Genomic DNA, 14,511 nt, shown 5'->3' with positions numbered 1-14,511 from the left:
CCTTCCCACTGGTTACTGCAGCTACCGGGAGCACAAAGCAGAGACAGCACTAGAGGATGAGAACAAAAAGTAATTACCAGAAACTTCATTTTACTTTCAGCCAGTTTATACTGGAAATGGATGGCGCAATTTTAACTTGAACGAGAAATAGTGGGTCTTTTGGAAGACATTTCCTTTTAACCACACATTAAGCAAGCCCGGACACCTAGATGAGTTTAGGATTATCTGCTTGGCCCTTACCACACTCCCGCCAAGCGGACATCCTCTGAGATGCCAGCAATCCCCTTCCTGACCTCGGCTTCTGGTGCTGCGAGAAGAAACGTTCACTCCAAACAAGACTTACCTGGCTCTGTGTAACTGTACCTAAAAATTGACTCTTTCCACTCATCCTTCCACTTATGTTTCCGTTAGCTGTCACCTTTTTGAAGCCAGGTGAAGCAGCAGAAAATACAGGACAGGAACACACACTAAGGATGATTTTCCAAGCCAATTATTGCTTAGTCATTTGGATGACTACCCAGTCATCCTCCCAATTTCACCACAGACTAAGCTAAAAGATTTTAATAGTCACACCCATCATCATCACTAATACTAGATAGTATGGTGTTGAGTGATTAACAAGAATGAACACAAAACTGATTAGAAGTGTAATGGGAAAAAAAAAGTTTTACCTTTATGGTGTCATAGGAGTCGGTAATGAGTGCAATAAAAAGGCTGAGGATCATGTATATAAACAGACTAATGAAGGAGTACAGATATAACCGACTGAACACCCACACCAGCGTGCTCTTCTGCTGGATTTGAGCAAACGTTGCAAACATATCATCACCATTGACCAAAGAAAACAGACACTCGGCCACTGTGTTCAGATCTTCAAACTAGAAAATAACAAGTACCAATTATTAATAGAATGTGAAAATCAATCATCCAGATTAAAGGGAAAGTGAAAAGCATTATAAAAACAAAAATTATTTTTTTTTAGAGTTTTAGTCATAGCAGAAGAAAAAAGCCAACCCAGTCAAATCAAATGCTCCCACACTTTCTTTCCTGTACATTCAGACCAAAACATACATGTCAGTGATAGAACCATGTAGAAACATAATCTTGGCTAAGCATTACACATTGACATGAAAAGTAAGATTTATTATCAAGAAATAAACTTGTGATGCTCAACAGGCAAAACAGCTAGTAACTGACCACCACAGAAAGTTTAAGTTACTGAATTTTAAGCTCTTTTAGACCTGCAGGAAAATATCATTCTGTTTGCCAAAGCACATAAAGTGATTTCACAGAATCTATACAGTAAATCAGTGGCACTATGCTGGGAACAGAATCCACATCCTCTGGCTACCCAGCTCTGCAGCATTACGGGATAATTAATCAATATTGTATTAAGAAGTTAAAGATAGCATATAGTCTTAAGAGCTTGAATAGTCTAAACTGGATTTGTCTTGTGATAACATCATCTACCTGTCATTCAGAAAACCCCGAGCTGTAGGTAAAAAGCTATAGCTGTACTGTGAAGCTACTAAGCACACCCTGGACGAAATCACGGTTTTGTTTCAAGGACATCCTCCTAAATTCCTAACTCCATTTCCCCAAGCTGAACACGCCCTGAGGCTAAATTCCATTCAGGAACTAGGTAAGCACACTTCCCATCATTGCTCTGTCCCTCCAAATAATTGGATTTGTTAACTATACTTTATTGGACAATATGAATTAATTGTCAATGCCTTAATGTAGCTATTATCAATGAAGGAACACGACTACACTCACTTGAATTGCGGTCCTGTACTGAAAACAAAGATGTCAAGAGGCATAAGTTTGTGAGGAGAGAACATACAGTTGCACAGAAAGAGCAGGTCTGGTCTTACCTATGGCTTGCTTATTTTTTATTATTATTTTTATTTATTTTTAAAGCTATTATGAGATCCAGCAGCACATCTTCTTAGAGGAAGGGGTGCATGGCATGAGTAACCCACAAGTTTTCATGCACGGGTACAGAGAGAAACCTGCTAAGGATTGCTTGCCTATAAGCCCCTGGCTGGACATAACACAAAATGCAGGATTCTCTCTCTCTGGCTGTAGCAGGAGGATTTAAAAAACATAGTTATTGCTGTGGTTTTGAGCTAAAGCCTTCAGAATTTTTGAGCACAAGGACCTCTCTGCCACATACCTGCGCAGCAGGGAAGGCTCTCCCCGTTTCTGAGCAGGGAGAGCTCTCGCAGCTGGAGAGCCCTGCGCAGCCAGCCTGGGCTCTGCCTGCCCTGCGCGGTGCCACACTGCCTGCCAGCGGGGTCCTGGGGAACTGTCAGGGACCGGGAACCCTGCGCACCACAGCTGCCTGACACTGAGCTGCAATATTTAGCAAGAGGTAACGCTTATCATAGATAAGCATATCACTGACTACGCTTCCTTTTGCTCAGATAATTAATGTACTTGCTGCAGGGGAGCTACAGCAGTATGTATTCTGTGCTCGTTATAAACAACGGAGCCTCTGGTATGACTGAGGATCCCACAGCATCCCATGGAGAAATGTATTGTCATCAACTTGAAATATGTGCAAACCGAATACCTACATTTCTCAAAGGAGAGAATTACATTATGTTAGAGGAATCCGAGCTCTGGGGGTGCAAGAACCTGAAGTAAGCACTGCAGCATGTTACAATATATACTGCGTGCAACCAGAAATCAAGAATGAGAAGTCATACATTTGTTACTGATTAATGCACATCTAGAATTTATCACAACAGGAATCTGGGGGTTTTTTTCCCCCCCTTCCAAACTGTCACATAGAGCATCTGCCAAGAAAAGAAAAAACAAACACCACCATAGAAAACAAACAAGCTTTGCAGGTATTTTTGCTTGTGTTTTGGAACATACAAAGCCTTACTGCTGTACCTAGGTTTCAGACAAGACAACATACCAGGCACACACTTCCATATCAACATGAAAACAAACCAATCAACAAAAAACCCCACAACACACAGGAAGACACGATTTCATCCACTGCTTCACAAGTCAAGATTTGGGAGCTGAAGTTACATGGCACAGGAAAGATTTGGAAAAAGAGTCAAGGAGATTCCCAAAAGTGGTAACGGTGAAGTAGTACCTTTTGAACCCAACTGAACTGGGATTGCCAGAAGAGGGCGAGAGAGATAAACCTATTTAACTCGAGTCCCCAGCCAGACATTGCCTGGATAAACCATCCACTCATCACAAACAGAGCCTTGTGTTTGAGATTACATTGAGTTCAAGCACTCAGGGAAAGCAAGAATACAGTTATTTTGTTAAACAACGCAGCAGCAGGACATACACATGGAAGGAGAAACACTCATGTTCTTCACGTTACAGCTTTTAAACAAAACCACAAAGACCTATTTCTGTTGTTATAGCTAAGAACTGTACACACAGATATCCACACATCGTTAGACCAGAAAAGCAGTACATACCTTTTCATGATAAGGTCCCAGGACAATCCAACCACAGAAAGTATAGCCAAGATAAATCATCCCAGCACAACAACAAAACCTTAGCACTTTGGGCAGTGATGCCTGCATAGTTAAAATGAGCACCTACACATCAGGGTGGAAGAAAGGAGAAGGGGAAAAAGCCACAAGTTAGAGAGACCTGAGTAAGAGTGACCAATATATGCTTTAATTGTTGAATATTTGATTCATGCCTTACATTGTAGGTTTGAAAATATCCCAGGTATCTGATGACGCCGACCCAGACAAGCAAAGTTGAAGTTCCAAGTAAAATGCTGCAGATGTCATAACTTGTGAGGTTCTGAGGGATCCAAACAGAGCAGGTGGTCAAGTTACAAAGCAGTAGGTATGTCAGCCTGACAGCTATTCAAAGTTCCAGCAGTTCAAACAAACAAAGCAGGACAGTCTAATACTGAAAGGATGTTGCTACATCACAAAAATCAGACCAAAGCAAACTGCGGTTATTTAGTGAGATCACCCAAATGCAATACTGTTGCAAACAAAAGCATATCTACACTGATATTCTTGTAGTTTTGCATGAAGAACTAAAGCCTTTACCTTGAATATGATACAGTTTTGATATCAGATTGAATATCTCCAAATTTTTGTTTTAAAAAGGTTAATACATGCTATTGTTAGGCAAACAAGCTCTCATTCACTATTTAGTAAAACATGAGCCATCATTTAAATGAAAAGTGAGCCTCGAGACTACATGCATGGAAACCCTTTCCATGCTACATGCATTTACAGCTCTGAACAGGTTGCCAGCTGTTTGGAACCTGAACATCATTTTTACTACCAGTAAAGTTTATAACCAATTCTACTTGCATTTTTACTTTAGAAGGCTAGAACTGGTTGCAATAAGCACAAGATACTCATCTAGCTTAAGATTTCCTACCCTCATTCCCCCACCAGCCATAAAGCTAGAGGCTCTCAAGTGCTTCCTCTGAAGGCCACACTGGCACCTGCCCTTTGAGCCTTAGTGCACATGAAGCAGGACACTACCTACCCTGTTTTTCCCAGAATACAAAGTTTTGTGAACACATGAATTGTTGACATACCACTCTATTGAAGGAAAAAAAACCACCACACACCAACCACACACCAATCAAAAACCAACCAAACAAAAAAACCCTGGAGAGCTGCCAGCTGGACAAAACATACTGATTTCAGCAAACCCAGACTAGGAGGTTGGGGACTAGCAGGTGACACTGTCTGTGCCTGCAGTTTGGACAGGCCAGCAAAGCAAGCTAAACCAGCCATGTTTCCAGTCCCACCAGCCGTTGAGACCCCTGTTTTATCCAAGGGGATGACTCTTGGTTTCCCAGTACGATATGTACTACTACTACTTACAGAAATAACACAACCCAAGTTGTTGGTTTGGGGTTTGGTTTTTTTTGTTAGGAACTGCCTACCCACAGGTCCTGTTCCAGGGATTAGTGGACTTAGCACTAGAAAAGAGATGTTTAAATAGCTTATGTGGTCTTACTGAAGGACTTTGGGGAAAAGGGACTGAAACCAGTTTTCAGTGAAATTAGCACAATGAATAAAAAAAAACTAGCAAAAGTAAACAGGATGACTAGTGACTATGATAGCTCACTTTCATTTGTCCCCAAGTGAAAATACATTACATGTGGTCGTAACAAGACTAGTATTTTTATCTGAAGTATTAAAGTCTCACCTTGGCTTTTATTTCCATTTTTAGGATTGATCCAATGATTGTCATCACATCACTGATAATTACCAGGACATACCATCCATTTATGAACTCCAGGCGATCAGCATGACAGACATGACGGTTATATTTCTCCAAGAAGAAGTTCACAAATCTCTATTGACAAGCATTTAGATGTTTAGTTACAGGTCACCTTAGATGAAAGGGATGTATGGTTGCCCCAGTAGTATAGCCATGCTCAAGTTTTACACACCCTCTTTTCCTATAGTATTTTCTGGAATAATAGCTTAAAACTCATTTTCAATAGCAATAGAAATAAATAGGGAAAAAATTAAGATTGGTTTAGGTCGGTGAAAACTGGCTTTCCACAGAACAGCTGACTTCATAACCAATCCCCACTAGCCTAAGCATGGCTTGTTATCCCCTTTTTAGCCCCTTCACAGAAGTTTCTGTCCAGCTCCAACAGAGCACTCCAACTAAAAGAGTGAAAGAGTTAATAAATACAACTATAAGGCAAGAGCTCTCATTTCCAATAGAGCCAACAATATCACTTCCCACACCCAACGCTGCCTATTGCTTTCACTTGCTCTTTTTGCTCACGAATAAATGCCAATGTCCCTATTCCTGACAGCAGTTTGACAATGCCTTTGCTGAATTGTGTCTTCTTCACCCTCCTCTTGTTTACAAGCTACAAAAAATATATTGAACAAGATAAAAAAGTATCTGTGCTTTGATTTTCTACTTATCCTGAACTCTTTTTCCAACTCCCATAAGCCACATGCTTGCAAAGTTTGTGTCAATTAATGGTTAATAAAGGGGCACATCGCAGGGCACAGCTTGTAGTTCTGCATCAGTATTTGTACCAGAAGTGCCTACACGAAGCTCTGCAAGCAGCTTGAGATGAAGTCAAACAGGGCTAGTCTCAGTCTGCAAAGGAGGGTGAACGAGGAAGGTGACAGTAGATGGTGATCAAGGATTGTGTAGGGAGGAGAAAAGAAGAACTGAAAAAGGGCAGTTCCAGAAAGACCAAAAACCCCAGAGTTAGACTACATGCTGTGCTTTACATTTCCTCCAGTTAGAGCTGACTTTGAGGGATGCTCATTAAAGGATTAGTTTATAACAAGACCTCTATGGGAATTTTACTCTGAAGGCAGGGAAGGAAGAATTAATGTTTTGAAGGTGCAGGATGTGTTGCCTGTTAGCAGCACAGAGACTCAAGTTATTTTGCCTAAAATCCTGGACCAAAAAAGTTTCCTTTCCTTCTTTTGCTCTCAGGAGATACAAAATACTTCATACTACACAAACAAAAGTAAAAATCCATTCAAGCTAGCAACTGTTCGTCACAGACATCTACACATCCTTTCTAGAGAGAGAGGTGCAGTAAGAGAGCAACATCCTGCAATAGATATACCAACCAATATTTCAAAACATCACTTGACAAGAGTAGCAGCAAACAAGACCAAATAAAACACTGAGATTATGAGCACTGTACTTACTTTCTGTAGCCTCAAGGCAAGAACAATGGATCGTGTGCAGAGGATGAGAGAAGCAAAGCAACTTAAAATGACAAATCCATCAAAGACTAGAATATACTGAGTGTTTTTCTGGAGAACTGTAAAGAGTCAAAGAAAGGAAGCAGAGTTAGTCTTTTCACATCTTTCTGAGCAAAAACTGTTACAAAATGTCACATGTTTTGCTTTTAAATACTCTCACCCCATAAACAGATGGGTTATAAGAAAAATTCTTTCTGCAAATATGGGCCACAAGAGTGAAAAGCATGTTCAAGTTCTTCAAAATAAAACCAAAAATGGGCATATTAATACAAGTGTCCCCTTTTTGCGCTAAGTTCACCTGCCCATCTGTACTCCAACAGCATTACAGCTACGTGGGGTAAGAGAAATGCAGACTTTGGCCCATACCAACATTATTAAACTAAAACCAAACAAAAAAATCCCACCTCATTTCTCATTCCATGACCTGCAGTCAGAAACTTGTTTGACTTTCTGTACTGTATTCTTTCCATCCACAGGTTTATAAGCCATCATGTGAACCCAAATCAGGTGTTTTCCTTGGCTTACTCATATCAATTGATGAGCAGGATGGGGAATGTCTTGCTAGACAGACTGTTAAAGTGCAGGGGAAGTGACGGGAGATGTGTAACACTGCTATCAGGCAGACACACGTGCACCATACTTACCAGAGCCAAGTATGTGCCAGTCCTTACATTCTCGAATATCGGTGTCACTATCAAAATAGATTTTGATTTTTCCACTGTGGGCTCTATTATTGAAAGTTATCTGGAAACACAAGAGTGTATCAGAAACAAGACTAACAATCTCATTCCATAAAAAAAGCTTGGCAAGTGCTTTCACATAAGTAATTGTTACTCTTCTAAAGGTTAAACATATTCGCTCAACAAATATTTATCTCCTTCTCAGGTTATGAAGTTACCAGCTGGAATAGGATACAAAATAGTATTGTCCCATGGCAACACCATTTCAGCAAACTTTGGGAAGGAGGGGTAAGGGCCAGGACATGCTCAGCTGCTTTCCCCTTGCAGTCTAAACGTAAGGATGACGACTACCCCTTTGCTTAAGCTCTTGTTATATATACAGTGTTGGAAGTGCCATACCCCACATTCACTTACAGTATTTTGAAATGCATAGCAGTCAGGCAATTCACGGGCATGGATTGTCTGTAGAGCAATGCCTTTCAGCTTGAAGGAGATTTCAACCTGTATGAGCCTGAATGTTTTTTAAAAAAAAAAAGTATAAATATATGTATAAATACACACAAAGATACACAAAGCAAGGAAACTGCACAACTCAGAATCCACCATATTCATAAGAAAGGACAAGTTAAAAATAAAAATACACACACACTACTTTACCTGTAAAATTCAAGATTGAAAAAAGAAGAGTTGAGCTTCAGTTCAGCCTTGTTACCAGCTAGCTCCTGTGGCTTAAAAAAGATACATTCTGGGAGAAGAAAAGGAAAAGCTGTAATCTTAAAAACTTTGCAGAGAGTGGCATAAAACTGAGATAATCGGGTTGAAGCGAACTCCTAATCAGGCAAAACGTTAATTTTGAGCAAACCCATCCATAGAGAGCCACATCTAGCGGGATCAGAAGCAGGTTTATGTAGTAAACCTTGAGAGGCTAACAGCAAGGACTCAGCTCTGAGACACCCACCCAGTGAAGGCACAGACTGACCAGCATCCAGAGTTCTGTATTTGAACTTTCTGCAGGGACACACACACTTGCAAAAAACCCACCCCAACAACAATAAAAAACCCACACAAACCCCATCCACAACCCACTAGTGACAGCAGTTGAAAAGAGCTTCCTATAGTCTACATGGCTGCCATTTCTAGACAGGTACTAAAAACCAAGAGGGAAATAGGCAAAAGGCTTGTTAAAGTTCCCATGACTGCCACGCAAAAAGTTATTGGCTTTAAACTTCACTGATTTAGCATCAGAAGCACTCCACAGCAAGGCATTTTTAGTATAACAACACTATACCTGTTTCAGTAGAAACATCTATGTTCAGCGTATCATTGGAAGGAAGCATTGTGCCTTTCTTGTACTGTTGTTTGCAGATTTTTAAACCTGATCCGTCACGTTCATAACCAAGTGTCCCCAGGGATATGTTCTTTAATTGCCTGTACTAGTTTAAAAACAAAACAAAAGCAGAAGTTAGAGATTGTTGTCTTTTTTGCATTAGATAGTAACTTGCAATCTCAAAGTTATGTGTATCATAAAAAACCCACACGCCAAAATCTTTACTTTCACATAAAGTCTGTAAGTGGAGAGTGGATATGTCGTGCGAAGTTAAGAGGGCTGCTAGCCACTAACTAGTAGTGATTGGCATCCTGGTGACACAGTGACTGGGAGCCCCGCACCTACTGGGCTGCCAGCAAACGACTACCCGCGTGTCGGACAGCAAGCCAGCAGACAGCTTTTAATTGGATGCCTGGCAGTGATTTCAATGCAGTATTGCTACTAACACACACACTCCAGGGATATCTTATGTATTTATCTCATGAAGGTGTTACTTTTCACACCACTTGAAACTTGATTGCTTTACGTACAATCCAAGTAACAGTTCTTATCAAGTCCACCCCAGGAGTAAAACCAAAGCTGCTCCCTGTGTGACCATAGAAGAGGGAAGCCATGCATTTGCTGTATAACCAGCAACCAAGGAACATGCATCGAGCTTGGGCAGCCTCCAGAAGTAATTCAACCTGTCTGCATTACCCAAGCACAGAAGCAACCAAAAACATGCTTGTGAGGAAGGCACTTTGTTTTTCACTTACTCTAAATACAGCACAAGTCACCTGCATATGCTAAGATATGCTCAAAAACAAGGACTAGAAGTGGAAGCAAATAAAACTATGCCAATCCAAGCATTGTCCACACACAGATCAGCCCTGAGCACCACCAACGAACTCCCTTCAAGGCCAGTAACCTCTGGACTTGCCTTCCACATGTCCTAGGTGTCTGCTGGAAGCAAGATATATCCTCTGGTCCTTGGAGTCACACCTTCCAGCCCTGCACAAGCAAGGCGAACCCCTGAGGCACAGCTCTCCCTGTGGTTCTTGACTCCTCAATAGCTGAGGAGACCAATAACTAACCATGAACACAGCTGTCTGCTCAGCTTAGCACCAGCTAACGTCGTCCACGAGAAGCCAGACAGACCCCCTGGCCCTTTGAGGAAAAAGGCATAAACATCTACTAATTCATTAGTTTTTAATCATCACCTCACCTAGTGAAAGAGCTTGGGGCAGCATACAGCACTGGTCTGCTCTGAAGGAAGCATTTACCTCCCAGGGAAGTCAGACATGGCTTCCCATTCCTTAAAAAAAATTAAATTGTTCAGCTGGTTTTGATAGAGATTAAACCCTTTTCCCCTTAAACACAAATTTTGTTATTATGCATCGTTCAGTATCACCCCATTTCGTCCTTCCTATGGGCACGATGGCCACTAGCCCATCATCTGGGGTACAAAGTCCCACTGGTCATTAACAGCCACACACTCCATGTCCAAAAGAACTGTAACAGGAACAACCACATTTCCATCCAAAGCTCTGCCTCACAGCACTGCTTCAACTCCTCACAGCTGAGCTTGCAACAGGTTTAGACAGCCTGGGAGAAAAGCATGGCCTCCACACCCTGTCAGAACGTTATCTTAAGGCAAACTAAGGAAGCCAAGTCTGACTAATGCAGGTCAAGTGAGTGGAAACAGTAGTTAGTCACAACTCCACATCCCTCTGAGGACATCTCCAGATCACTGCATCTAACAGCCGCTGCTCTGTCCACGAGTGCTTTCAGGCTCCTGACAGCATAACACGTGGCTCTGGGTTACTCACGTGACACTTTCGAACGCTACAAAACGCTAAGAGCAGAATTCTTGTTTACACATTTCTAGCAGCCTGAGCCAGAGCAGCCAGCAGAACATCCTGGTCCTCCAGACTCTGCCGCTGGCAGGGTACAGGCACAACAACTCCGCACGGCTTCTTTGTAATAGAAGGTTCCAAACTGGACCCAGGAGAGGAGTAAGGAAAAGCTGTGTACTCTTCCAAATGGAAAGTATGTTGGGGGTTTTTTTCCAAGAGTGTGAAAGTATAACAGTGGCACGTTATACAAAGCCTAAAATTCCATTTTTACAACTCCAGTTTTGCTATTACCATCTTCTGTAATATCATATCTTCTGCCTGCCCCCCCTAACACACACCCCCACCCCCCCCAACCATGCATTTCAAAATAAAACTCAAAACAAAACACCAAACCCTATGGCTTCTAGCTGCCCATCTCAAAATAAGAAAAGCATTGCTTTTAGCTTAGGAGCCAGCTGGCTTGTCTCTTCCTAGAAGGCACCCTTTAAAAAACAAAACAAAAAGAAACAAACAAAAAAAGCAACACCAGTCATAATGTTCACCTGGAGGCACACTTTTTTAAGTCTTACATGTGATTAAAAAAAGCCTCAGGAACACCACAGAACACTAAAGAACTCAGATTACAGAAGTTTACACCTCCTTGGAGGATATGTCTACATTTATACAACATAGACATTTTATGAAGTGACCTTTTTCTGATGCCTGTATCACACATTGGCTCATGCTTGAGGATATAAAGCTATTATTCCTCTATTGTCTTCTATCTGGACTTCACCTCAGCCTTAGTGCCTACAAAAGAAGGAGAGTGAGATAAAGCAAGCAAGGAAGGAAAAAAAGCACAGTTTATAGCAGAAATAGTGGCAATATTGAGAGTTCAAAGGAAGACTGAGAAAACTACTTCAACACTCATTTAACATACCAGGAGTGAGAGTCTCGGCCTTGTCCAGCACAGCACAGACAGCACGCTTGACCTGTTGATGGCTCTGCTGCTGCTGCCTAGAGGAGGTGGCCGAGGAGCAGCAAGCCCCAAGCGAGTGCATGTTTAAGAAGGAGGTATAGCCTTCGCACCACTGCGACTGCTGGGCATAACCGACGGGGAAAACTGCTTTAAACCAAGCGTCAGAGCTGATGTCCCAAGGTCAGGGAAAATGAGAGGCGGTTTAAAGCCACTTTCCGTTCATCCCATGTGACCCATTTCTGAGCTTATCGTCATCCCCAAACACAAGAGACATTTCATTTTCCACACACACTCTTTCATGTCATTTCTATATGTATATAATATTAAATAGAAAAATGTTTACTGAATTTTCATCCTAGATTTATTCACTTTCCTCCCACGATTGTAAAGGGACTGTTCTTTAAAATACCATCCCTAACCAGGGTGAGTGCCCCTACATTCTTGGAAGTACCGTATTCCCCATTTTGAGGCCTCTAGCACTCACTACAAAGCTGCAATTCAGCATAGCTGTAAGCACAAATTTTTTGAATACCACGCATAGATATATTCAGGCCCATAGCTCTTCAAAGTAAGACCTAAACAAAGGTTCCAGTTCATGCAAGATGACTAATTTTCAAACTTCCTAGATTTCGGTACTACGCACTAACGGAGTAAAATTTTGGTTTAGATTTCTCTCAAAGAGATGCAGATATCTACACACAAAATTCAGGATACCCCACCTATGCTGATTCACTGAAATATCAGAACTGAAATCCAACAATAGTGACAGAAAACCAGAACCTTAGCAGAAGTTTATAGCTATAGCTTCAGCTTTAAGACTGTTCATTATAAACACACACACTTACCTGGTTAACAACATAAAAAATGCTATCATAAGCATCCTGTTGTGTATATATACTGCAGCTGTAGTCATCTTCATCAACTCCAGAATAGCCTTTCAGGAATAGGTGTTTAAAAGCAATAGCGTTTTCTTCTTTGAAAGAGACCACCAACTGGTTACTCAAACCAAAAAAAATAAGCTGTCAAGAAAAAGAAATTCAGATTTTGAACATTGATCAAGCAGCAACATTTTGGAAACAGCTTTGAATTATAATAAATTCAAAACAGAAAGGTGCCTGTTCCTGTAACCCTGTGACAACAGGAGCAAAGAATCTGTTAATTAATGCCATAAGACTACTAAAATCAAGGTTACCACATGCAGGGTAAGAACAACAGAGAAGTCTCCCACTGATTCTAAAACCTAGTGCAGCAACTAAACAGGCAGCCAGATCACTGCCACCTTTCACACATCCTGGACCAACAACTCTAACCGGAATTTGCCAAAAGTTTTGTTAAGGATGCAAATAGCATAAGAGCTAACCTACCAGCACAGCATGCTACCCCAGAAATGCCCTGCTTTGCTACGGGACAAATTCCAGCAGCTTCTTCCTATCTCTGGCATGGCACCGAATTAGAGCAAACCTATGTGGGACCCCACAGCAACAAAAAGCATCACCTGCCTGACCCAGGTGCTGGTTAAGGAGGCTGTAATAAGCAACAGCAGCTGCCAGCAGTTAGTGCTCAGAATTTGTGTTGCCCTACCATATGGATGCTCCTCCCAGTCTCACCACCACCAAGGAAAAAAATGTATAAATGGGGCCTAGAAGTCAAAATCAAGCAACAAGAGTTTCTTCACAAATACAGCAGCAGGAGGATGCCCTAGGCCCCAAATAGCTAACTCTTCATCCTAGTTTTAAACTGCTCACTAACTGCAAATGTGAGACCGTCATTACTGCATGGAGTTTCCAAGCCCCACAAGAAACTGGTAGAAGTAGGGAAGTAGTAAGAATGAGAAACTGAAAGCAAGACAACTGTGAACTTAGAAATCCCCCAAAGCAGGCGGGCTCCACTAACATTCAAATTCCTTCATTCAAAACCCCGGAAACTGGAAAGCACACCTGTTTTCCCCCCCTTCATTGAAATATGTCATCTTTTGTCCTAGACGATAATTGCTTAGATCTGGGCCAGGCTAAAAGAATACATGCAGCAGGACTGTTTAGTGCAAGGCTGTTTGGTTGTACAGCAAAGTCACAGCCAGGGCAGAGAAATGGGGGTGTCAGCTCTGCTGGGTATATACAGTCTTCAGATTAAGAACTCAACCTTCATACTTTTAGCCAAGTTTTAAATCAACCATTTATATCTTCAGTTGACTGCAAAAAAAAAAAAAATCACTGCTACAAATACATCTGCAGTGCTCTAGTTAGTATCTCAAAAAAAACCAGGGAGCTTCCGGCTGCAATACAGAGAAATAAAACATACTCAGCAGGGTTTCCTCAGGGGACTCCCTAGGGGATTTCAGCACAGCATTGGAGTAAAACTTATTCCCCACGCTGGGACAGAAGCCTCTTGCATTTCAGTCAGGCACAGATAGCCCAGCTGCTGCACCTCAGCGAAGATGCCACAAGTGTCATGACTAACAGGCTGGCATCAGGCAGAAGCAGCTAGAAAGAGGCTTAACATATTCCCAGATCATCCTTCAATGGCCTTGCCCTCACTCTGAAATAGAGATGCTTGTTGAGCCTCTCCATTTACTATTAGCTCACATTTGAGACCTCCTTGCAGAGCAGCAACAAATTTTCCTTCAGAAACCTTATTTTCCTCTTCTTGCTGACCACCTGCATGGCATCTGAGCATGACCCAGGGCTGACAAGAAAATTCTTAAGCGACAATGCAGGAACTCTTGCAGCCTTTGAAAGCCAAGCAGCAGAGCACCCCTTCAGCTTGTAAAGGACAGCGGGACACTGGGACAGCAGCCTGAAAAATGGTATGTTCAGCGACTTCCCCAAGAACGTGAGTCAGTAGGTTAGGACAGGCTGAAAATACTGCTCCTTTCCAGAGCCACATGAAGTTACTTTTTTGTCTCATTACTCTCACACAAAGGCTAGTGCCTTGTCTTTGAAGGGAGGGCAATAATCCACATCTGAGGTACAGCTGCCAGTGGGGCACCCTGTCCTCT

At 41.9% G+C, this 14,511-nt stretch overlaps 1 protein-coding gene across 8 annotated transcripts in view; it reads right to left on the bottom strand.

Moving 5' to 3' along the window:
- Positions 1-14,511, bottom strand: part of MCOLN2 (mucolipin TRP cation channel 2) — a 33,839-nt gene that overhangs the window by 14,154 nt on the left and 5,174 nt on the right. For all 8 annotated transcript variants that reach the window (XM_054833413.1, XM_054833414.1, XM_054833415.1 and 5 more), the window contains 10 exons: positions 12,362-12,535; positions 8,685-8,829; positions 8,054-8,141; positions 7,811-7,907; positions 7,361-7,460; positions 6,660-6,775; positions 5,170-5,319; positions 3,688-3,789; positions 3,453-3,575; positions 672-878 (listed from right to left, as the gene is read on the bottom strand). In XM_054833413.1, coding sequence (XP_054689388.1) covers positions 672-878; positions 3,453-3,575; positions 3,688-3,789; positions 5,170-5,319; positions 6,660-6,775; positions 7,361-7,460; positions 7,811-7,907; positions 8,054-8,141; positions 8,685-8,829; positions 12,362-12,535 — 1,302 coding nt within the window. The remainder of the gene's footprint in view (positions 1-671; positions 879-3,452; positions 3,576-3,687; positions 3,790-5,169; positions 5,320-6,659; positions 6,776-7,360; positions 7,461-7,810; positions 7,908-8,053; positions 8,142-8,684; positions 8,830-12,361; positions 12,536-14,511) is intronic.

Source organism: Grus americana, chromosome 8 (genome assembly GCF_028858705.1).
Source record: "Grus americana isolate bGruAme1 chromosome 8, bGruAme1.mat, whole genome shotgun sequence".
In the NCBI taxonomy this organism is placed as follows: Eukaryota; Metazoa; Chordata; class Aves; order Gruiformes; family Gruidae; genus Grus; species Grus americana.
Note: the sequence above shows the minus strand (reverse complement) of the source record. Positions and strands in the feature narration are given on the sequence as shown.